General features: G+C 45.4%; 1 protein-coding gene across 1 annotated transcript; it reads left to right on the top strand.

Annotated features, from left to right (window-relative positions):
• Window positions 1-809: 809 nt before the first annotated feature.
• LOC115084982 (osteocalcin-like) lies at window positions 810-17,718 on the top strand. The gene is made up of 5 exons (XM_029590473.1): window positions 810-975; window positions 3,704-3,745; window positions 11,690-11,734; window positions 15,361-15,439; window positions 16,257-17,718. The coding sequence occupies exons 1-5, from the start codon at window positions 918-920 to the stop codon at window positions 16,384-16,386; spliced, it is 354 nt and encodes a 117-aa protein (XP_029446333.1). The 5' UTR covers window positions 810-917; the 3' UTR covers window positions 16,387-17,718.
• Window positions 17,719-24,969: the final 7,251 nt, after the last annotated feature.

Genomic DNA, 24,969 nt, shown 5'->3' with positions numbered 1-24,969 from the left:
CTGTTAACTTCTTTAATGTTATACATGCTAGAAACAGTTATAAAAAAAACATTTTTATATGATTCCTAGTGACTGGATCTAATTTTCCTTTTATTGCACTGTTCTTCGTGTATGATTCCCTTCTTCCCCCACCCTGCCACTTGCCAACCAACTCTCCCTGGAAGCATCCGGTTTAACTATCAGAACTGGTCCCAAAAGTCCACCAGGAATCTGCCTGTGCTACAGGTAGCCTGCACCGCCAGTACTCAGCAATGAAAGATGCATTAACCACGTGAACTACCAACATGTTGATACTAACAAGTCCCTGTGAGCAAAGCATAATTCTAAGCTGTTTTTGCAAGCTATTTATGTATTTATCTTTAATGTCACTGGGGACTCAAGATGTTGCCTTAATTTTCAGTCACTACTTTAAGGAGTTTTCAATTATATCTCCCTTTCTTCAACAGTTTTTAATGTCTCTGTTTGCACTATATGTGTGCACAGTATTTCTCTATATGTTTGTATGCTTGCTTCTCTAATGATCGCAGTGCATGCAGTATGTCTGTGTGCCTCTGTATCTCTACGTGTATGTATGTCTGTGCATGTGTGTTTGTATGTCACCGTAGGGATACAGTTTGGCAAAGTGAATGGCTTACTGCCAGGAGCAAAAGGGTTTGGTTCCAGGCCAAGACAAAGGGATGTCTAGGTTTTGTGGCTCGCTCTTGTTTCTTCTAGACAGACGTGGTGTCTCCCCTCATGGGTGGATGTGGGAAGGGGAATTCATAGGGAGGGGTGAGAGTGGCACGAGCCAAGGATATAAAGTGCTGTCGAAGGGCAAAAGCTACTGAGATCCACCAGGAACTGAAGAGAATTGCTCAGCAAGGAAAAAAAATAAAATAACATCAAGGCAAATTGCAAATACAACCTGTACAGGGAAGATGATGAGGGTACTGATGGTACTGCTGGCTCTGGGTCTAGCTGTCCTCTGTGACTCAGGTAAGGAATGAGCAGCCACATTACATCAATGCAGAAATCACAACATTTAGGGAGTTATTAAAAGTATCTAAATGTATGGTAGTATAGTAGTTCTTGACTCTACTCTTCATAACCTTCAACCAGGTCTGGTCTTAAGAGTGACCAACTTATACAAATCAGCTTGGCTCTTAGACCAAGTTTACTCAGAAATATCTTGAGCATGTTCATTGTGGACATCCTGACAGTCAGAGCTTACGCTTAGCACGAGCACTTCTATAGAGGAGAAGAGAAAAGGCAGCATTATTATTGCTCACTGACTGTTGGATACACTGAGGCGCAGAGCAATACAGGGAGTTTGTGGATCAGCTAGCATTGCAGCTCAGATTTCCAGATTGCATGACTTGTGGATCAATGAACTTCATCTCGAGGATGCTCCTCTGGTTTAGTAGATTTGACTTTAGCCATGCAGGCACCAAAGGGAGAGAGAGAACTTCACAATCCCTACGTTTTTCCACATGTTATTAGAGTTCCTGGCATTTTTAGTGCCCATCTTCTACATTTTCCTGGAGCCTCCTGAATGATCATGAATTGTGTCCGTCTGTAGTATGGGGCAGGCATTATTCTTTCGTGTAAGGTGTGTGTACGTATTGCTGGTTGCTCTGCAGTCTTTTAAGTAGACAATTCTTAATTTACTGAAGCAAACTGTACCTTGCAGATAATGCATATCTCGACTAAGGTACTTCTCATCACTGTTTGTAACTTTTATCCACGGGTGAAAGAATAACCACCATCACACAGCAACAGTGAACACAAAAACCAGAGCGAGGCTGGTTAGTCAACTGAGAAATCAGAGAGGCAGAACCTGACCCAGTCCTTTATAATAATAAAAAAAAAATGTAAATGATAAAAAGTATTTACTATTCAAATTAGCAAACTTAAATTCTATAGCAAAATTAAAAGTTTATACAAATACTTCTCAGGGATCTGGGGATTTGCACAGTGATCATATCCAACATGTTGTATTTTGGGGACAATGTTCAATAGCCTGCTTAGGTACAAGGTAGACATAGCCATACCCTGTGGCTAGTTTTCAATATGAAAATATGTGCATGCAAATGGTGTCTGTGCTGTGCATTGCCTATTTGTGAGGCAAGTAAAACCATGTGCTTACATGTGAAAAATCAATTTGTGTAGTTCATTCCCCCACCCAAAACACACTCTTCGGGGTTACCGACACACACACACACACGGTGGAAATCAGTGTCTCCTTCTAGCCAATCTGGGGGTGGAAAGGGACAGTGTTCAACCAGATCAATGAACCCAGGTAAATCCTGAGGAAGACTGCTCTGTTTCCCTCCTACTGCAATCCCCTCATCAGGCTATCATGAAACGAAATTCTTCTGCAGAACACATGCAACATTACCAGGCTTGAAAACGAGGCGTGGCCACAGGACCCCTGCTGCCTGCAGCACCAGCTTCCACTGCTGGAAGAGAAGGTCCTGCCAGGAACGCCTACACTGCTGGAAGCTTAGACGCAATGAATTCCTTTTTGTTCTATTTCTTGTGGTACCCTATAGAGGACAATTTTCAAAGACCATTTTTCCTTGTCAATGGCTCTTTCCCAAAGTAGAAAGGCTTTTTGGAAATTGCTCACCCTGGACAGGGGTAAAGCATCTAAGTTGCTCCACAAGAGGCATACTTTTACCTGCATTGTCGTGGAGATATTTCCAGGCCAGGGGAGGTGACAACGTGCATGGTCGTGGCCAGGGGAAAAATACCTACACAAAAAGCTGGTGCACATATCCACGAGTACTTTCCGCATGGGCAGCTGTCAAAGGGAACGCCCACACATATTTTCCCTTTGAGAACTGGTGCAAAATCTGGAGGTAGAAGTACCCTTCCTGCACAGTTTTGAAAATTGTCCCCCCCCACGCTGTCCTAGTGAAAAAACTTCCATGCACCAGCAATGGAGGAGTAGCCTAGGGGTTAGAGCCATGGGTTGTAAACCAGGGAAGACAGGGTTTAAATCTCATTGCCACTCCTTGTGACCTTGGTGCAAGTCGCTTTGCCCTCAGGTACAAACTTAGGACCCTATATATAATGCACTTTTCCCATAGACACAAAATGGGAGAAAACCTTTAATAAATGACCCCTCTTAGACTGTAAGCTCTCTAGGAATAGGGAAAAAACTACTGAATGTGGATGGAACTGGCTTTGGGCTACTAACGAAAAGGCATGAGATAAATAAATAAATAACTATTACTTCTATTCGTGCAGTGGACAGAAGCTTACATGCAGAAAACCTACAGCACCAGCTATACGCTCATGTACAGCCCAAGAATTCTCAGTTACTGTGAATATGTGCTAGTTTGACTGTACAGCAAGTTTAGTGACACTCCTATGTGCAGTGACAGTTACGAGGGTGGGGGACAGAGGGGGACGGTCACTCAGCACCCATGCATACAAAGTAGCATTCAGGGTACAGGTAAGCAGTATTTACAAATGTGACATTGGGGAGGATGTCTGTGACGACAGTCATCTGACCTTGCTGATAATGACCTGAGTTTGGAAGCCCTGCTTTGTCACTGTGTGATTTCTAGATGCTTTATTTCCCCTGTGGCTGTCACCCAAGCACATTTTTTTTCATGCACCAGGCCAGGACTACAGTGAGTACCAGATAACAAGAAAGAGCTGCTAATCCAGCACCCCTGTCTTTTCTCTCTAAATTTCCATTTCTGCTGTCTTCCAGATTCCGACAGCTCCTATAGTGCAAGCTCCAACAGCACAGAAGGTAAGTGATACCAGCACCACAAACACCACCTTCTGCAAGTCATTGCAGGAATTACATTCCTACTCCAGGAAAAACTAAACCCCCTAAATGTATAGATCTGTAGAGAAGCACGGTTTGAGTTGCACAGCTGGCCAGTTGATGCCCTTTAGTACAGCAGATCATTCTTATGGTGTAGAATCTGGCGCCATCTTGTGGTTGATACATTTATTCCCCAGACGTACAATCCAAGAGGAAAAATATTTTTTAATCCACAAACTATGGATTACATGTGAACACATCACTTGGATAAAAAGCTATGGATGAACACAAACAGTGTTTGCTGACATATGTCCATACGCTTCCTGGAAATCTGCTTATTTAAAATAAGGAAAATATATTTCCACCCATTTTGCAGTTTATGAAAAAATGTATGTATTTAGGAACAGAAAAAGCGAGTCATACTTTCAAAGTACTAGAGAATGCTGGCTGGTGAAGGAGAGGATAAAGTAACCGGTTTGTCTCAGAGATGGCTGCTTGCTTCAGTATCTACGTGAAACTCGTGAGCCAAAATACCATCCCCAAGACTTCAGCTTCTGTTATGTTACAAGAGTCAATGCCTTGATGACAGTGTTATGGCTCACAAATTTCATACTCGTGCTAATTCACCAGTCTTCCTCTATGACTCTTTGTGTAATCTTCAAGGTAAGGAACATTACTTTGGCAAGACACGTTAAATTGCCATGCCAAGAAAGTTATTTGAATCTGAAGTGTGCCTGAAGGGGTGGGATTGGCACTGGAATTGGTGGGTTGCTGCCATTTTCTCATTAGGGGGCTCTCATCAGCTATGTTTCACTCAGCAAGAGGCTCTTTGACATACAATGATTTAAGAAGGGGCTTCCAAGGGGCCCCAGAGCTGTCCTTCAGTACATTAGTAACTGGCAAGGAGCACAGAAAGACATTGAAAGGTAAACGGCCTCCATGCATACTAAACGTAGCCCTGAAAGCAGCAGCTCAGCCCTTTTCTCTCTCCCTCCATGTTCACTTTAAGCTTCACTAGCTTCCTCGTGTATCCCACTTTAACTATAAAGTTGCTCCTGCTCGCTGGCACCGTCAGTCACTCAACCGGCCCATTGTGTCTTCCTTCCCTGTTAACCTTGCATTTCCTTGCCCATCATCTCCCCTCACTTTCCACGTCTAACACCACAACTCACTTAAGTCTACTGCCACTCCTCCAGTCCCTTTCAGGTCTTTCTCCTGCTTATTCAGAATGAGGTTGCCTCTCCCTGTAGTCTCTACCGAGCTGCCACCCCCCCCCCCCCCCCCCCTCATTCTGCCAAACAGCTGCTCCCCTGTCTCTCCCTTGCCCGGCTTACTTCCTCCCGTTTCTTTCCCTTTGCACCCCTTGCCAGTTTCTTCTCCTCTGCTTGGCAAACATCCCACTATCTGAAAGTTTCAAAGAGGGGGAATTTGCAGCGAGAGATGGAAAAATGATTTCTTATTCCTCCACTGAAATGCACGGGAGTCAATGATAAGTTAGGAAGGAAAACAAGGAGAAATGGTAATGCCGGAGTAATTGAAAGTGCCTCCCCTCCTGCACATGGAGAGCTGGCAATTCAAGCTCTGCAATGGACTAAGGGCCAGCTTTTGGAATGTGTGACTTGGGTGGCCATAGAGGGCATCATGATCAAGGGAGGGTACCTCTGCCCCTCCCCCTCCGTCACCCTTATCAATATCACCTGAAAGCAGAGGACTCGGAAACATTGTGCGGGAGGAAGGAGGCTTCTGGCTGTGGTGGCCAGTGATGGATCAGCCTGCTGGGAGGAAGAAGAAGAGGATAAGCAAGAGAGAGAGGGGATGCTGCTGGATACAGGGAGAGGATGCTGGGGGAGAGAGATAGGGGATTGCTGGGCACTTCCTGAGTGCTCGCCTCTCTGCAGCCTCTCCTGGTTCTATCCCTCCTGCCTTCCTCATGTGACTCCTTCCTGGAGTACTTAATGTTCCTGCCCTCACCCCTAATGGCCTTCCGTCCTCTCCCTCCTATGTCCCCTTCCCTGGCCCACCCACTCAAGACCCCTTCCTGAGTGCTTCCTCTCCTGTGTTCCTTCCTCCCTCCATGGCCCATTTCTGAAAGGCCGACGCAATATAGCGCACTCAGCCCAGCGCATTGTTTAAGCCATGGCTGGACACGCATTTTGGACGCATCCCCAACCCCCCTTATACTATAAGGGGATTAGCGCATCCAAAACGTGCATCCAATGCCCCACAAAGCTAATAGCGCTCATCACATGCACATGCATGTGATGAGCGCTATTAGCTATTCTCCCCCGCTGCGCACATTTTAACCCATAAAAATTAACGCCTGCCCCGAGCAGACATTGATTCTTGAGGAGCCCAACAAAATTACAGAAAAGCATAAAATACCGCTTTTCTGTTCCTTTTTTTTTTTGGTTCCTCCGACTTAATATTGTTGCGATATTAAGTCAGAGGAACCAAAATCGGAGAATTAAAAAAAAAAAAGTGCCAGCAGTCAGGTTAGGGAAACGGACGCTCAATTTTCCTAACCCGCCCTGTCAACCTTCTCTCCCGGGTGCCCGCAGCCGAAGAGGCACTAAGGGCGCACAATTTCCCCTAGCACCTCCTTTTTACCACAGCAGCCCATTTAAATATTATATCGGGTGCCTGGGAGAGGTAGTTTGGCGCCCGTTAAGGGAGCGGGTACTCGCGCACGGGCCTATCTGTGATGTACCCCTCCCCCATGACCCCTCCCCAAGTCTTCTTTTATCGATTTGTATTTATGATCCACCTTTTTGAACAAGGAAGTCACCCAAAGCAGGGGTATAACCTACAATCTGAAGGAGGTTTCGGTGAGGACCTAACCCGATATCCATCAATGATGTAAGGATGTAAGCTAGGGAAAATGTCGAACAGGATTAAACTTGAAATAAGTCAACAGGGCTAATAATACAACACATCTCAGTAAAATCAACACGGGACTAGTTAGATAAGAATATAAACATCTCAGCACAGCAAGAGCTTGCAGCAACATTGTCAAAGCACTCATATAATGCAAACATCTCAGTGAAACAATAAGTTGCAGCAGCACCTTTAAGACACCCCTATAAGATGCCCAGCAGTTTATAGCATCCCTCCTCCCTCTTAAGGCCTTTCCAGGTGCCTTCACTCCTGTGCTCTCCTTCTTGCCCTTTCCTCCCTGTGATCCTCTTTTTCCACCCCTTTGCCTCTGACCCCTCACCATGGCCGTACTACTCCCTCAGTGCAGCTCCCCCCCCCCCCCCCCCCCCCTCACTGTCAGGCCAGCCAAAGCACACGTAGCAATGAGCAGGAACACTGCTCAGGGTCATTACCCTATCTGCTGCTGCCGCTGGGTGGGTGGGTGGAGCGCCGGCTGTTGAAAGTGGTGATGGCAGCTAGTCTCCCCTCTTCCTCTTGGTGCAGCTTCAGCCCTCCTTGGGATGGCACTCAGCTGCATTCTTCCCCCACCTCCTCTCTATGCCAGTTTGGGCTTCTTGAAGTTGCAATCTTTCTCTCCTCGCCAGGGGATCAGGCAGCAGGAGCCTTAAAGCAGAAAGCCTCCTAGGTGAAGTCAGCAGTTGCATTTTGGTTGCCTCCCTTCTGGCAGCCCCCTCCCCTGCGATGGTCTCACAAATCCCAACTTAGGAACCCCTGCTTTCAGGGCTTAATTTGTAGGGGGAACAGCCAGGTAAACAGTTCTGGCAAGACTTTTCAAGCTTAAGAGGCAGAGTAGCAGGGGTGTCCCTTCTCCAGCCGCTACCCTCCAGGCTGCTTGCAAGGGTGGGAGTGAACTCGTAGCACACAGAGAACAGCCACTTAGGTTCCTAATCCAGCCCCTCTCCTCCTGCACTGCAGAGAACATAAAGGGAAGGTGTGATACTGAAGCAGAGCAAAGAAAAGGGGTTGAATTAGCACAAGTTTGAAACGTGTGAGCAGTCATGCCAGCTGCCAGAGCTTCAACCCTGGCCTTGATGAATGCCACTATTGGTCATAACATTCAAATGTAAGCAGGTCCATAACTAGGGGTGCTACGGGTCCGGGTTGAGGTCCGGATGGGAAGGAAGAACTAGCAGCCGGGACCGCTGGCAGGGTCAATCATGTTCTCTGTAACCACTTCACACTCTAGGTCCTATATCTCCAGAAGGTGGCAGATAGTGAAAAATAAGAGCAGGGATGCCAAAATCAACAGCACAGACAGAAACCAAGAATCACACCAGCATCCATCCAACTTTTTCACATACAGGAAAGGGGAATAGTACAAACACTGCAGAAATCCAAAACCGGTGTTAAAAAAAAAAAAGATAGTCTTTACTGTAGTTTAAAGAAGAGGATCCAAGTCAGAATCAGTATACAGCCAATGATCAACAAAAAGTGAACGGTTTCTCCATCCATTCTTCTTTTATTCACCTCCCTTCAACTCTTGCACCTTCATCGTGATTGAAAATATCTTCACCAGTCAGCTAGAGTGTAGCTCCAACATCCACTAACAACAAGTGGGAAAAATATCCCCAAGTCCAAGGAAATATACTCTTATATTTTCTCCAGTGTATATTTCTCTTAAGCTAAGAGTAATAGGAGGAGTTAGTGATTTTGGAATTTCTCCCATAGCTTTGACCCCCACCTTTTTGGCAGGGAGAAGCTAGATTTGGGGTTTATAATCCCTGGGAGCATACCCAGAGGGTTGTAGGAGTTGGAGAGGGGTTAGAGGTAGTTGAAGATAGAGGGGTTGGAGAGTGGAGATTCATTCAGAGCTTAAGAGAAATATACACTGGAGAAAATATTAGTGACGGGCTGAGACCCCTGTCACTCAAACTTGTGTTAATTCAGCCCCTTTCTGTGTCCATTACCCAGGGTTTAATCTCTGGAAGAACAATCCAGAGAAGCGTTCTGCCACCTTTTTCTGGGACCCGAGAAAGCAGGGCAGAGCCGGCAGTGTATATCAGTTCTGGCTGCAGGAGGAAACAGAATAGAGTCAGTAGTTGCATGGATTATTTATGGCTCTCCAGCCCTTGGAGGAAAGCAGAGAAGAACAGAGTATTGGAGCTGCTTATTCTAAGATAAGGCAGCCACGAGTTTGATTTTTGTGCAATTTCCCAGCATAGTTTAGGAGGCTGTGAGGGACAACAGCCAAGGTAAAAAAAAAAAGAAGAAGAATAATAATAATAGACAAGGTGAATACCTAGCCAACCCCATTGCTTCTGCCACTCCCATTGATGCCCTGCTGCCTCTGCTGCTGGTGACTACACTGGTGAGGGTGAAAGGGCCAAGAATGAATGAGGGAATGTGAGTTAAGAGATTGGAGAGAGGGGAAAGAGTGGGTGAAGGCATCGGAGTGGCTGTGGGTTAGGAGGAGAGAGAAGGAAAGAGTGAGTCGGGGGATCAAAGCTGCTGCAGGGTGTGGGTCAGGGGATCCAAGGGATTATGAGATATGTGCGAGGTGATAAACATTCGGGCAGTCTTTGAGTGAAGTGATTTGAGGTGGTGTGGAAAGAGTGAAGGATTCGGTGTGATGGGGGAGGGAAAGAAGAGAATGACAGGCTGATGCAGAAAGGTGCATTCTGGCAGGTGCAGAGATCTGCCTACATCTGAACGCTCATTTTGTGAGCATAAACTTTACTGCTGATGCAGCGAGGAGTTTTATGCTCACAAACTGAGTTTTCTATAATGGGAGTACTACTTAGCACCCTCGCATGGAATCCCAAGCAAATGAAGGCATTAAGCAGTACTCCCAGATGCAGAGAGGTGCGCTGGCCTGGCCATGATTTTTCTTAGTGTTGGAAACTTAACTCCAGGGTCAGAGATGGAATTAAGGGGCCGATGCAATACAGTGCGCTCACACGAGTGCACTGTTTAACCTGTTGTCGGACACGGGTTAAATAGGCGCTACTCCACCCCCCTAATGCAATGGGGGGATTAGCGCCTATTTAACCCGCTGCCGGACCCTGAGTGAATGAGTTGGCGCTCATCATATGCAAATGCATGTGAATGAGGCTATTACGCATTCACTCTGCATTCAAAAAAATAAATGTGCTTCTCAGACGTGCATTTATCGCTCAGATATTAACGCCTGCCTGGAGCAGATGTTAATAGCTGAGCGCACATAGAAGAAGTACAGAAAAGCAGAAAAAAAAAACCCCGCTTTTCGGTAGTTCTCCAATAAAAAAAAAACCTCAGACTGCCGAGTTATGAAGACCAACGCCGAGTTTATCGTCATCCGTTTTCATTACTGTCAGACAGCCGGTTATGATAACCGATGCAGAGTTTACCGACGTCGGTCTTCATAACAGGCAGCCGCCTCCGGGTCACGCTAGCAAGGAGGCGACCCCCAGCGGCGGCTTAGCGGGCTTTTCAGCGCCCGCTTTCCGCAAAATTTATTGCATCGGCCCCTAAGTTTCTAGAGCTACTGCACTGGCACTTAAAACTCATTAAAAAAACGTGAATAATGTAAAAAGTATATCAAATACACTTTACGAATAGGTGCTTATCCAGCTAAGTTGTGGCAGTGCCGCTACACAATCTGCCTGTGAGAGATGCCCTCCTCTCTTCCTGAGTTAAAATATGTGTTCAGCCTGTGCCAAATGCATATTTTAAATGCAACCAGAATTTATTTTTTTAACTCCCAATGTATTAGTATATCATTAGCTTGCTGCATTGGAAGTTAAAAAAAAAAAAATGAGCATTAAAACTAGATTGCTGCATCAGCCTGTGACTGAGAACAGCACGTGGCTTTGCTCCTTTCCTTCCATCCCCAAGGAGGCAAAGAATAGACCATGTTTTTGAATCCAAATCCCAGACCCCTAGTGCAAGGAGATCAGAGGACAGCGGACAGTGCATGCCAGTCTGCTCTCTCCCCCTAAGCAGAGGTGAGCCAGATGATTTTGGCTTGAAGAGGATACCTGTATTTTACTGAGGAGCAAGAGGAGTTGCTGGAGAGGATGATTTTTCAGAGGAGTGGGTCAAAGACCACCAGGGATAGTGGGTTAGACTTAGGGGCTTTAGGACCACTGAGGAGAGGGGGGCTGAGGATGATTAGGATCACCAGGGCAAAGAGAAACAGCCCCATTCTCTCCATAAGCCTTTTCCTCCTTACCTTACCCCAGTGATCCAGCATCCCCAATTTCCAACTGTCTTTTGCCTAGAAATGCTCATAGAGTATGTGAAGAGTGTGTGTGTTCACCTGGCCATGGTCCCTCTTCTTTGCACAGGTCACACCTGGCCTTGGCACCAACCCCTCTACAGTGCCACTTCCTTTTTATCTACAAATTAAGCCCCGACTGCTGTAAACCTTTAGAGACAAGTTTACAAGACTATCAGTGTACTTTCCTCAGGCAATGCCCACTTCAGTACTGAACACACATCTTTAAATCAACAGTTAGCTTTACAAAGAAATCATCTCTCTCTGCACTCTATTGGTTTTGAGTTAACTAACTGTGACATATTGCATATTACAGTACTCCGTCTGTTTTATTTTCAGTTATTTATATTAGCAAAGGCAGAAGACAACAGTTAGTTTGCACACAGACAGGGGATTTAAAATAATCTGCAAGTTTCAGGCAACTTGCTTACAATCTGACAGTAGCCCCAATCATGTGATCCTCTCCCTAAAAATGCCTTCTCCCCTTCCCCCAATTTCCTGCTGCAGTTCAAAGATAAAAATAAACTTACAGACTTTCCCTGAAAAGTTAGCTACTGATACAATGAAACTTTGCTGTCAGAGATTGGAGGAGATTGTCATGGGGTGCACTCAGGGCCTGGTATAGTGAGCAGACGCTCTTATTCTGTTTTATGCAGGGGGGCTGGGGGGAGTGCTTGTTAATATGACTCCGATTAACACCTTCAAGGCTCTATGTTCACTGAAACTTGTTTTGTCTCTTGCACTGGCTCCCAGCCCCGCTTCTCTCTCCCTGAATACTTTGTGTTTGCACTTTGCAGAATCCAGCAGTGCCCACAGTTCCAGTGAATCACACAGCAATGAAGGTACGTTTCACGTATGTTGGGACCCATTCCAGACATGACAGTGTTTGAATGCTGCAGGGAGGGTCACGGAGGAGAAAGGAGACAGACAAAGCTCTTATTCAAGTGTATTACTGTAAAGAGAGCCGTCTGAAAGGAGGGGCAGTCGAAAGACCGTTCTAACCTCTCTAGTCTAGGCCTGCGAGGCCTATCTATCAGGTTGATACAGTACAATGCGCTCCAGTGGAGCGCATTGTTAACCCGCGGTTGGACGCACGTTTGACACGCTAGCTTTACCCCTTATTCAGTAAGGGGTAATAGTGCGTCAAACTCGCATCCAACCCCTCCCCCCCGAAACTAATAGCGCCCCGCAACATGCAAATGCATGTTGATAGCCCTATTATTTATTTATTTAACATTTTTTTATACCGGGATTCATGTAAATTTTACATATCGTCTCGGTTTACATTGTAACTGAAAAACAGGCATGTGAGTATGCAATTACATAGAACAGGGCATAAAACCTGGATCAGAATACATGGGGAAAAGAGAGATTATTAGGTATTCCCACGCGATTCAGTTAGTAAAATGTGCAGTCAAGCTGCACGTTTTACTTTTAGAAATTAGGGCCTACCCAAAGGTAGGCGTTAATTTCTCTTGGCACCAGGAACATGTACAGAAAAGCAGTAAAAACTGCTTTTCTGTATACCCTCAGACTTAATATCATGGCGATATTAAGTCAGAGGTCCCAAAAGTAAAAAAAATTAAATTTAAAATCGGCTCACGGGTTGAAAACCGGACACTCAATTTTGCCGGCATCCGGTTTCCGAACCTGTGGCTGTCAGCGGGTCCAAGAACCGACGCTGGCAAAATTGAGCGTCAGGTGTCAAACCCGCTGACAGCCACCGCTCCTGTCAAAAAGAAGGCGCTAGGGACACACTAGTGTCCCTAGCGCCTCCTTTTACCGCAGGCCCTAATTAGCATATTTTTATTTACTGGATCGCGCACACAGGCCACTGGCCTGGGCACTCGCCCGCTGTCCCGCGTTTCTTTCTGTATTGGCCTGAAAGGTGGCTGCAAAGTGACAGTGTGCTGGTAACAGATGGAAGCAGGGCTTGAGGCACAAACCTCTTGATTGATGTATGGAAGCATTTCACTAATCACTGCACACACCTACTTCTGGGGGGCGTAATCCTCTGTTTACAGAGCAGCTTTGCTGACAACCACGTGCGCCTCCCCTCCCATTGCTCACTTTCTACAACCACAGGCACAATCAATTCACCCTCAGCCTCTCTCATTTAGACAGCGGCCAGCCTCTAATCAGCGCGACTGCAAAGCAGCAGGGCTTTGAGAAGAAACTCTTCTGATTAGGTGCAGGTGTGGACAGTGAGGAGGTCACCGTGGGCTGTGGATCTAGATCGGCCACTAAAAAGGGATGAATGGCAGGGATCCTGTCTGCCTGCTGTGGGGCACACTCAGATTAAATGGGGGGCTGCCGGAAGGAGTATGTGAACAGGGAGAGCATTTGTAGGTTTACCTTGCAGCTCCATCCCATACAGATCTGATTTAATCTGAAAATTATTTCCTACGAGTTTGTTTCCGGGTTTGCTTCAAACCCTGCTATTTAGGGAGAAACAACAGGGGAACCTGTCACTGCTACAGACCTCCCAGTGATTTTATATTCACATAAATATAGATGACTTCCTCTTACTACAGGTAACACATTCCCTGGTACGGAGAGTGCTCAGGTTTTGTACATCCCCCCTTTAGGAGTGCTGTAATCTGGTTCTGCCACTAGGGGGAGTTAGAAAAGGGCAGCAGGGGTTTTGTATTCTCTCAGCAACAAATAAAGGAAAGAGAGTAATGATCTATTCAGAGGGAAAGTAGAAGTTCCTCCAATTATAGTATATAAAGGGGGGTCAAAGTTTGAGCACCTAAAATGAAAAGTGATTCAACCTGAGTTCTCAGGTTTAGAAGAAAAATTAAACCGTGAGTAAAATTCTTAGGGACCGATGCAATACAGTGCACTCAGCCGAGCGCACTGTTTAACCTGCTGTCGGACGCGGGTTAAATAGGCACTAATCCACCCCCTAATGCAATAGGGGGATTAGCGCCTATTTAACGAGCGTCCAATGCGGAGTGAATGAGATAGCGCTCATCACATGCAAATGCATGTGAATGAGACTATTACTCATTCACTCCGCATTCAAAAAAATAAATGTGCGACTCAGATGCACATTTATCGCTCAGATATTAACGTCTGCCTGGAGCAGGCGTTAATAGCTGAGTGCACATAGAAGTACAGAAAAAACTGCTTTCGGTACTTCTTCAATAAAACAAAACTCGGCAGACCGCTGAGTTATGAAGATCGACGCCGGTAAACTCGGCGTCCGTTTTCATTACCGGCAGCCGCCGCGGGGTCCCGTTAGGAAGGAGGCACTAAGGTCACGCAAGCAACCCTAGCGCCTCCTTGCTAGGGAGACCCCCTAATTTGCAGATTGTATGGCACCCCCCCCTTGCGGGCGCTGAAAAGTCAGCACCCGCTTTCTGCAAAATTTATTGCATCGGTCCCTTAGAGAGGGATTTGCTCTTCCAGAGAGAGAAGCAGAGAAATGAGCAACGAAAAGTTCAGTCCTGATAACTTTCAGTCAGTGGAGACGAGATCTGTCCTCAGTCTAGAGCTGAAGGAGAGAGAGAGAGAGGTAAACTGTATAGTTTATGGCAGGGGTTCTCAACCCAGTCCTCAAGACATCCACAATGAATATGCATGAGATAGATTTGCATGCATGGAAGTAATGCATGCAAATCTACCTCATGCATATTCATTGTGGATATCCTGAAGACCTGATTGTCGGGCTAAGTGTATTCAAAGGACAGAATTGAGAACTATTGGTTTATTGCATCAGTAATGTCTGCAAAGGACCTTTACTGTGAACATTAGTCCAAAGCTAAAACTACAACAGGAACCAGAATTTTCCCACCCAGGATCAGAAAATATCTTGTACCTGCACTACAATTTAACCAGTTATAGTTTTGCATTGGGAAGCACTTCTTAATCCCAGAGTGAGAGTCAAAGAAAGGAACTACAGAAGGAAAGGAGGGCAGGTGGCGAGGGGGTAGGGGGAGAAGGGAAGAGTTCAACCCCAGAGAGGAGAGTAAGTCCATCAGGGGGACCCTCTCTTGCTGCCCCCCCCCAGCTCAACCAGATCCAGAGCGCACCGGTGTCCAGGCAGTGTCAGTCTGGCAGACGAGGCTTTTCCACAGATATCGGATCAGTGGGACCCTCTTCTTTTTCGCCAGCCAAGAGGGAAGGCAGTGGGAACAGAGCTGTTGCATGGTCAGCAAGGCCCTTCCTCGTTGTTTGGCCTACAGTTGAGACAGTGAGCCACAGCTGTAGCAGCCAACTACAGAAGAAAGGAGTAGAATAACTGGAAAAGCAGAAAAAAAAAAAAGAGGAGCAAGAAATGATTGGCCCTCACTGGCTCTTGTGCTGTGTGTGATGAGTGTGGATATGTAACTGGCTGCATGTGCATGCTGTCAATGCACTGTGTACTGTGTGCAGACTGATGTCTAACGTGATAAACTGCACGGACACAGTGTGAATGTGTAAGCAGCATGTTGAGTTATAATTCCATTCTCTTGCCTCTCAGTTGCCATTAAGATCAGAAGAAACACAGCAAATGCTTTGGTGAACAAGAGGCTGAAGAGGTCCTACGATTATTATGAAAGGTATAACATCCTCCCTGAAGCCACTTCCCTTTACCTTACACCTAACAAACAATCCTCAAGTTTGGTTTTTCTTAGCTCCTCTTTCAGAGTTTTATGGAACGTTTATTCTGTATTAAATTACTAGAAACAACAGGACTGTAGGTCACCCTTAGCTGCAAAGAAGTGAGGGGGAAAACCAGAAATCAACTGGACTCCAAGGCATTGCACCAGGAAGTAAATTGTTTTGACTTGTAGCCCTTGTCTGGTGTCATATTCTCTGGTCTTATACAAGCATCAAAGCACTGGACAAAGAATATTTTCTAAAAATCTTAATATTGCATTAACCTCCACCCCACCCCACTACAGGTCCTGAAGCTGCTATTCCTGGGGATTTCCATGGTCTTTTCAGCACCGTATAGACTGGGAAGCCAGGATCCTTTTGCTATGGGCTCCTCTCTCATGAGGGGGGAGGGGAAGAGGGAAAGGGTGCTGGCAAGAGGATATGAGCAGGGACAGCTCGTGCAGTCAGACTCAACTTGCAGCTTTTCCCCCCACACAGATCTGGGGTAATCGGAGATTCATTTCCTTTTGTCTCCGCTGTACTCCAAAACCTGCTCCTTAGAAAGAAACATGTTGCGCCTACAGACCTCCCTGAGATTACTATCAAGGGGCCTTTACTCGGGAATAACCATAAAATATAATCCAATAGGCATGGTTTGTTGTCCCAAATATTTCCTTAGATCTTATTTTTCATTTTGAAACTCTTTTAACTTGCTTACAGCTTGCCAGTTAAGGGACTTACATCTTGGCTACGTTGGTTGGTTTCTCTTTGTCACAGGTACTATGAGCGTTTTAAGTCCCCGCTGGAGATGAAGAAGGAGCAGTGTGAGAACTACTGGCCCTGCGACTACCTCTCAAACCAGGTGGGGTTCTACCAGGCTTACCGCCGCTACTTTGGACCAGTCTGAGGACACGCTGCCCGCTCTCCCGCCCCGCAGAGATTGAGGAGATGAGGGGCGGGGCAGCTTGGCCTGCACCAACCTTCCTTTCCGGTTTGTTCAACGCCAGCAAGACCCGGAGATACACAGTTTAACATTTGGAGCTTTTAGAGAATGAGGAAAGAGAGAAAGACCAGGAAGCAGCGACCACCCAAGAGAAACAAGCCAACTTACCTTCTGCTGCTCTTCTGAAGCTCAGCCTACAAAGAGCAAACTTAAGTGAAAATGAATAGGTTGTAAGGTACCCAGAAAAACGACATGGCCTATATATCAGGGCTGTTCTGGTGACCTCACAGCCAGATGGATTGTCAGGATAGCCACAATGAATATGCATAGTGGAAATTTGCATATATTGAGTATCCAATGTATCTCATACATATTTTTGTTGGATATGCTGAAAATCTGTCAAGCTGTGGTGTTACAGGGCAGGTTTGGGAAGTCCTGAACTAATATATATTTTTCTGTATAAAATATATTATATACCTCATGTTCACATAACATGCTTTGTATCACATATGGATGTAGCATACATCTTGTGCCATCATTATGTAATATATACTCACTGTTTGTATAAAATATGCATATGTGGCTATAAAATAGTCACTTGAGGTTCATTCAGACTACATGTGACTTCATCTCTTGGTCTTATTTGCCAGAAAGGGCTGAATTAGTCAATTTGATGACTTAATTCAACCTTAAATCATGAAAAAAAAACAAAAAACCTGATACATTGGCTGCACAAAGTTTTGACTCATTGCCATCTGTTCAGACTATATATTGTACCTCATATATGCATATACTATACATCATATGCAGGAGATATAGATAGTACATTATGCATGTATGTGAAATATGTATACATCATGTGTATATAGGTACTGTTTCTTTTTTTTGTAATACATCCTCTATCTATAAAGTATGTAGAGCATATTCTGTGTAAATTCTTTTTTCATGTTCCCTTCACCAATAAGAAGCTATTGATTTCACTTTTTACTGTACTGGACAGTGGAGGCTCTGGTGTGAGCCCATGTTCCCTGCCATGTTCTCTCTTTATCCAGAAATATTATCTCAGTTTGGATCCCATCTTGTCAAAATTGGTTACAAACGTTCAAAATGACACATTTCAAACCACTGGCTCTTTAGAAGAATCCTAACAATCTGAAGGGTAAAACCAAAAAGATTTCTGTCAGGGACAGGCCTATCCGTTCTATGTCTATACTTGCGATATAGAACCTATAGTCAGGAATGCTCTTGTGATGCACAGCCTTATCCATATTAAAAGTTACTGTAGTGAAATAACCAGATTGTGTGCGTCCTCATTACTTTCTAGGTTTATGATTATTCGGACAGATTAGTGTGTATAAGTGAGCCTGGGGAAATTAGGAGAGGTCTGGAAGCTAACATGTTTGTCTTAAGTCAGAGGAAGGTAAGAATCAATATCAATATATACCTCCACAAGTGTACAAAATCTGATCTAGACATCTGGTCATCCATGTGCATGGCTGGCCAGTCATTTGCCCAACTATTCATGTAGTAAGTGTCTAATCATTTCATCTATCAACTCATTCACTAAGACTTCTCTTTGTTCATTTTTAATGATTGTATCACTCCTCGTTTTCACTAATCCATCCCTTATCAACTGGCTCCATCCACTTATGTCCTTCACCTCAAATCAGACATTTACCAACCAACACGGGGGTAACCTGCATGGAGCGGCAGTTACTACCCTTAAGAGAAACATGGGGTAACTTGCACAGAGGGGCAGTTACTACCCTTAAGAGAAACACGGGGGTAACCTGCATGGAGCGGCAGTTACTACCCTTAAGAGAAACATGGGGTAACTTGCACAGAGGGGCAGTTACTACCCTTACGAGAAGCATGGGGGTAACCTGCACTGAAGGGCAGTTACTACCCTTACGAGAAGCATGGGGGTAACCTGCACGGAGGGGCAGTTACTACCCTTACGAGAAGCATGGGGGTAACCTGCATGGAGCGGCAGTTACTACCTTGGGATGCTTGCTGGGCAGACTAGATGGACCATTTTGGTCTTTTTCTGTCATTACTATGTTACAATCTGTTAAACCAGCCATTCCTCTCCACTTACTATCCACCCTTCCTGTATTTCTTCCTTGGACCTGTCCCCCAAATTTATTTTCGTTTAACTTAAAAACATCTAGACCTGGGAAAGGCCTCAAGGAATACTGATCCTCTATTGATCCATCCTACTTGCCATCAGTCGTAACTATCCAAAATCAGCCATCACAAGCCACACTGTGGAATCTTAGGTTTGATCAACTCCAAAAGATTGTTTCCACCTCCAAGACCCCAGGTACAGAAATGCTGCATCTTCTCCTGTCCCCCTTGCCTACCCCCACTCACCCCTCTTCTTCCCCTTCCTTATGGAAGTGGGAGCCCATCTCCCCTGTTCTCAACACCACTCCGCTGTCTGCTCCCCCTGCCATCACTGCAGCTATAGTTCCTGGTCTGTCTGGTTAGGCGGAGTAAAACCAGCCCAAGAAAGGGAAGCTTATCAGTTTGGAAAAGGCCAATAGAAGGGACAAACAGCCCAAGGTACCAGGAACGGTGGATATAGTCTTCTGCAAAGATGATGGGAGATGGAGGGGGAAAGAAAGCATGAAAACTCAGAAGGGAGGATGAGGGAGAAATACAGAGGGGAGGGAGGCAAGTAATCAAGATCTTACCATCACCTCAACGTCACAATTCAATATCATATGAATGGACTAATTTAGACAATTTTCTTTTATTAACTGGAGCTTTTATCCTCCCAGTTTGGCCAGACTCCACAATTTCAGGTCCCCAGTGGAGTTAAGGGGGAGAGTATTAGCTCCTCCTATGATAGGTTCTCAGTAGCAGTATAAATGAAGAAGGTACATCCTCAGCTCAAGAAATAAAGGCAAAAAGAACAGCATGCAAGAAGTATAAAGGATCCCAAAAAAGGAACACAGAAGCCCCTTCTTGATTTTAACCATATCTTCTACAATAAATAAATGTCCTGAAGCCTCTTACTTGTCTGTCTTCACTATATTGTAATAATCTCCATGGAGGAGGGACTGTCTCTTATGTGTATCTGTACAGCACTGTGTGTGTCTGGTAGAAGAATAATAAGTAGTAAGGTAAGTATATCATCAATGACCTGAATTTTCATTTTGGGAAAATTCTTGATTTCATATTAGCAGAAGGTATTGCCACTTTGTTTCTATTAAAGTAAAAAAGACATGGCATTAATTCTAGGGCAGAGGTTCTCAAACCAGTCCTGGGACCTGCCAAAAAGCCGAGACCTCTGAAAGGTCAATACTCTGTAGGAATGAAAACGCTTGGAACCCTGGATACGACCCCTATTACCAGAGGGGCGCTGCAACTGTTTCTTAACCTCCGGCAACCGAGGGACCAGAGATTCACCCCACTTACTGGACAACTTTTCCAACTCGCTCCCAAACAAGAGCGAGCCTTTAAAAGGCATTTTTTGTAAAGTTAGCCCGAGGTACGGACCAAATCGCAATCCGCATCTGCTAAAAAGGCAGCAGCTGGTTCCATAACCACTCTGCAATTCACTCCAGAATCATCAACTTCCAGAGAGAGAAGCAGACAATATCATGATACTACAGCACAGCAGGAAGCTATCTGTAAAGTCATCACTACTGCTTCAAAAGCTTGCTTAAGAATATCCTCAATCCTATCATGTACATCCTTCAAGGCCGCTCCCCCCTCCACAGTGATAGTCATCCACTTAGAGACAGCACAGACCAGAGCATCCACTTTGAGGAAAACGCACTCTCTTGCCGCTGAATCCACTGTCCGACCCCCTTTGAAATTTGCCTCTGGGGCGTCCCATTCCAGATCAATTCCTGATTGGCATCCATAAGGGGAAAAAAAAAACAAGAGGCTTTACGCAAGGAAACCAAAATGGGATTCTTCTTCGGCTCAGATATGGAATATGCACCAGGAACACCCAAGCATCTTTAATGTCTGGGAAATGAGCCGGCAGTTCATCTCTATGAAAGAATCGCAACATGGTTCAATATGGTTCCACTCGCAGAGGAATTTCCCATCTTCCAGGGAATCAGGATCCGCCTCATCATCAGTGCCATCCGGTTTCCTGTCGGGAATACCTGCAGCCAACCGAGGTATGCTCCAGCGCTTAAATATTGGACTGGAAGAGGGAGCGGCCGCCGGCTGAGGGTCCGACCTGACAGGATTGGGCAAAGCTGAGGACTGCACCTGAAGAAAGGATTGCAAACCCTGAAAAAAAAACTCCACCCAAGAAAAAGCAGCCGGATCCAGGCCAAAACCAGCAGGAACTGAAGCGGGGCCCACTGAACTGCCAACCCCTGTGGAGGAACCAGTCAAGGGAGTTCCAAGATCTGGCGTACCTCCAGACAGATCCCTAACTAGACCATCATCAGGCTGGGAGGATTCAGGCTTAGCGAAATCAGAGGAAGACAATGCTCACTGAGCCTCTAAACAGTGCAGACACATTGTTAGAGGTCATGGCAGGCTGATATACCCGAATATGACAGGCAACACAGAGAAAGGCGCTTACATTTCTTGCTCACCAGTGCCATCAGTGCACAGCCAACAGAGAATGTGCGTCCAGCCAACTCGTGCTGAAAAATTTTAAGCACACAAAATCAGGCACTCCAATAGTAAGCGCTGCACATGCACGTACAAACCATGCGCCCAAACTTGGGTGCACCACCAGGCTTAAAAACATGTGTACACAAAAGTTGCACCCGAACTGTGCGCACAGCGCTTGTGCAGATCCAGACGCGCTTCACGCACTGACATTCCAGTAGAGGGCAGTAAAGCACACACAGAAGCACGCAAACACACTGCTGCGGCCTACTACGCAGCAAGCAAGAAAAAAAGCCTTTCTGTGGGGCCTAGCCCACTGGGCCCGCTCAACATGCCAAGCTGCCCAGTTCCCCGAACCCCAGTGGGAACGAATGTCGGAACTGCGTGCTAAGTATGGAGACCAGAGAAAGTCCTGCCAACCCCTCTACAATGTCTCAGCCTTCACTAAATTTTTTTTTTTTTTTTTTAATTTACCTGAACTCAGCCCTTACCAGCTGAGTACAGAGATGGACTCTGGCCGCGGGGGAAGAAGGCAATTGCTGCCACTGTTGTGCTCAGCCTTCTGCACCCGCTGCCTTTAAGCTGTACAATCAGCTAAGCCCACGCCAGGAAATCCAGCTATCGGACCAAGGCACACATCTGAGGGACCACAGAAATCACCTCAGGAATTCTCAATTGGGAAAGGGACTATCTTGTATTACCCGCAGGAGAGTGGGGCTTTTTTTTTTTCCAATTTTAAATTCTCCTTCCAAAATCTGAAGCAATCCCTATAGGGATGATGCACATCCACCATTTGCTGAAGATGGAGAATACTGGCAGGCTGGGGTAACTGTAGGAGCATATACCCGGATGTCAACCAGACATAGCCTTGTTCCCCTTCCGTCCTCTACCCTCTGTAACCCTCCCAGCCTCTTTTTCCTCCGCCCCATTGAGAGGAATCTTGGAAATGATGTAAATTAACTCTCCCCTGTATTGCTATCTTTTTAAGAAATTGTTGTATATTGTTCTCTTTGCTTTCCGTTTTATTATGGTTCCTTTCTCTTCTCGCTCTACTGCCCTATCCTTTCCAGCTGTGCTCGCCCCTGCCCCCCTCTCCTCCCTTTTCTCAACTGCTCCCCTTTCCCCCACATCGTTCATTGTATCTTCTGCCTAAGTTTTATGTAAACCGGCCTGATGTGCTCCACGAAGAGCAGTATATTAAAAAGTTTCTAAATAAATATACTGTGACGCCAGGCTTGCTTCGTCTCCATCTCTCTACACGCTAGAAAAGCAGGGATTAAACACTAGAGAGGTAAAGAATCCATTAGAGACGATGGTTAAGAGCAAAGTGAAGCTGCTCTGCCTGCATTTGAGGGAGAAATTAGAATACACCCCCCCCCCCCCCAAAGTTAGAAAAGTGGGAACAGAGAAAGGAACACTAATTGAAGAAGTTGTATGTGAATCAGAAGTATGAATGAGAATTAAAAAACAAAAGAAAAATACATTTTCCTGAAAAAAATTACAGAAAAAAATTGGATTGAGTTAAATGAAATTGCTGAACAGAACCAACACTACAGATACTTGATCTTAGCCTGTCTGGAAGGATAAATTAATTGGAGAATTTCCAAAACTATTCTAAAATTACCCCAGAGTATTCTCTGTATAAAATCCAGCATAAATCCATAGAAAAAATATAAAGGCTGCTTTAGAAGAGTTTGGGAATCTATGGTCCAAGAAAAATGGGGGATAACGATACCAACAGTATCTGAGGAAATGTAAAGACAATAATGGTTAATGACTCCTAAGGTGAAATGATGTCTTACCTTGACTCCTGATAGAACAGTCAGTACTTTAGGGGATTGCCTTCTCTACAACCAACAGAGACAGGACATTTCTCCCTTTCTCTCATGATGTCACATCCACTATAAGGAAGGTGTGGTTCTAGACAGTTGCCAGTAACCTTCTGCCAAAGCCAAACCAAGGTCCAACTAACAAACTAATTAAATCAAAGGAAATGCAACAAAAAACGTTTGGATCAAGGAGAATGGCCCTAATCATCTCTCCGGATGATACATATTTACAGAAAAATCTTTTTCTATGCTATGCTGTCTCTAGCATTCTCTTTTTGTTGGGGTAAGTAGCCCTACTTTCCTGATTTACAGGCTGATATAGTACAGTGCGCTCCGGTGGAGCGCACTGTACTATATCGCACTGTTAACCCGCGTTTGGAGCGCACTGTTAACCCGCGTTTGGACACGCATTTTCGACGCACTAGCTTTACCCCTTATTCAGTAAGGGGTAATAGTGCGTTGAAAACTGCTTTTCTGTACACCCTCCGAGTTAATATCATGGCGATATTAAGTTAGAGGTTTCAAAAGATAAAAATTAATTAAAAATTCAAAAAAAAAAATGTAAATCAGCCCACGGCTTGAAAACCGGATGCTCAATTTTGCCGGCGTCCAGTTTCCGAACCCATGGTTGTCAGCAGGTTTGAGAAACGACGCTGGCAAAATTGAGAGTCGGCTGTCAAACTCACTGACAGCCACCACGCCTGTCAAAAAAGAGGCACTAGGGACGCGCTAGTGTCCCTAGCGCCTCTTTTTACCGCAGGCCCTAATTTGAATAATTTGTTTTAGTGAATCGCGCGCACAGGAGAGTGGCCTGCGCTTGCCCGCTCTCCCGCGAACTTTACTGTATCGGCCTGTTAATGAGATCAATTCTCCCATTTTATTTTAATTTATTTTTAATGCTCTAGCTTCTCTGAAACAAAAATATTTGAAAGGTTAAGATAGAGCCTGGAGTTCTGCCAACCCCTTGGGATAGGACAGGATCTTTGTTTCGTGTCTGGCAGTAGAGTCTTCCCAGCCAGGCCTTGGACTGGTGTAGCAGGTGACACGAAAAGAAAATTCAGGCAAGATATTTGACTTTCCTTATCCTCCGACTAGACTAGTCACTACTTTAGGAATGTATCAAAGCTGCTATGCCCTCAGGCGGAAGAGTGCTGTTCCAAGGACACCTGCCCCGCAGGCTGCATCAGATTTAGCCAGTACATCCAGCCTATGATGCTTGATGAATGAATGGAGTGAGGCTCAGGTGACAGCCCTACAGATTTCTTCTGGGGCTACTTTTGAAACCTCTGCCCATGAAGTCACTTGGTTTCTGGTGAATATGCCCGAAAGCCAGGTGGTACCTTAATCCACCTGGCTATTGTTGGCTTAGAGACTGCTTCTCCTTTGCGTGGGCTGCTGTGCAACTCGAACAGCCTAGCTGTCTTCCTGAATAAATTTGTGACCTTAAGTTACCTCAACAGAACACATCTCAACATCTAGATGGTGCAGCCCTAGGATCTGTGTGTGTCTGTCTTGATGTCCCTAAATGCCAGTAAAGCGATTGCCTGATTCAAATGGAACAGGGATATTACCTTTGGCAGAAAGGGACTGGTTTGAAGATGACGTCTCCAGAAAAAAAAAAAAAAAAATCAGATAAGGGTCATTGCAGGACAGAAATTACAATTCTGAAATTTCTTTGGCCAAACAAAATGCTACTAGGAAGACCCTCTTTAGTGAAAGGTCATCGGGGATGTCTGTCTTAGTGGCTTGAAGAAGGGGGGGGGGGGGGGGGGCTAATAAGGCACTGAAGACCAGGTTGAGATCCCACTGAGGGATCAATAGGTGAAAGGGGGGGCCTGATGCACTTCACTCCCTTGAGAAAGTGAATGACATCTGGATGCATTGCTATCTGTATGCCCTTGACTGAGCTCCTATAATACGAGATGGCAGCTATCTGCAGCCTGAGAGAGTTGACTAATCATTTGTTCAGCCCTTACTGAATGAAATCTAATGTATATTCTATGTCTGCCTTCCATGGGCTCACTTTCACAAACGGTAGAAGTTTTCAAATAAACAACACCTGAATATATGTATAATTGAGATGATTAAGAGAGAGTAGCCTTTCCTACACAGCCATGCCCTTTCGAGGGCC

This window comes from Rhinatrema bivittatum, chromosome 2, assembly GCF_901001135.1.
Source record: "Rhinatrema bivittatum chromosome 2, aRhiBiv1.1, whole genome shotgun sequence".
Classification (NCBI taxonomy): Eukaryota; Metazoa; Chordata; class Amphibia; order Gymnophiona; family Rhinatrematidae; genus Rhinatrema; species Rhinatrema bivittatum.
This window is presented reverse-complemented; position numbering and strand designations above follow the sequence as displayed.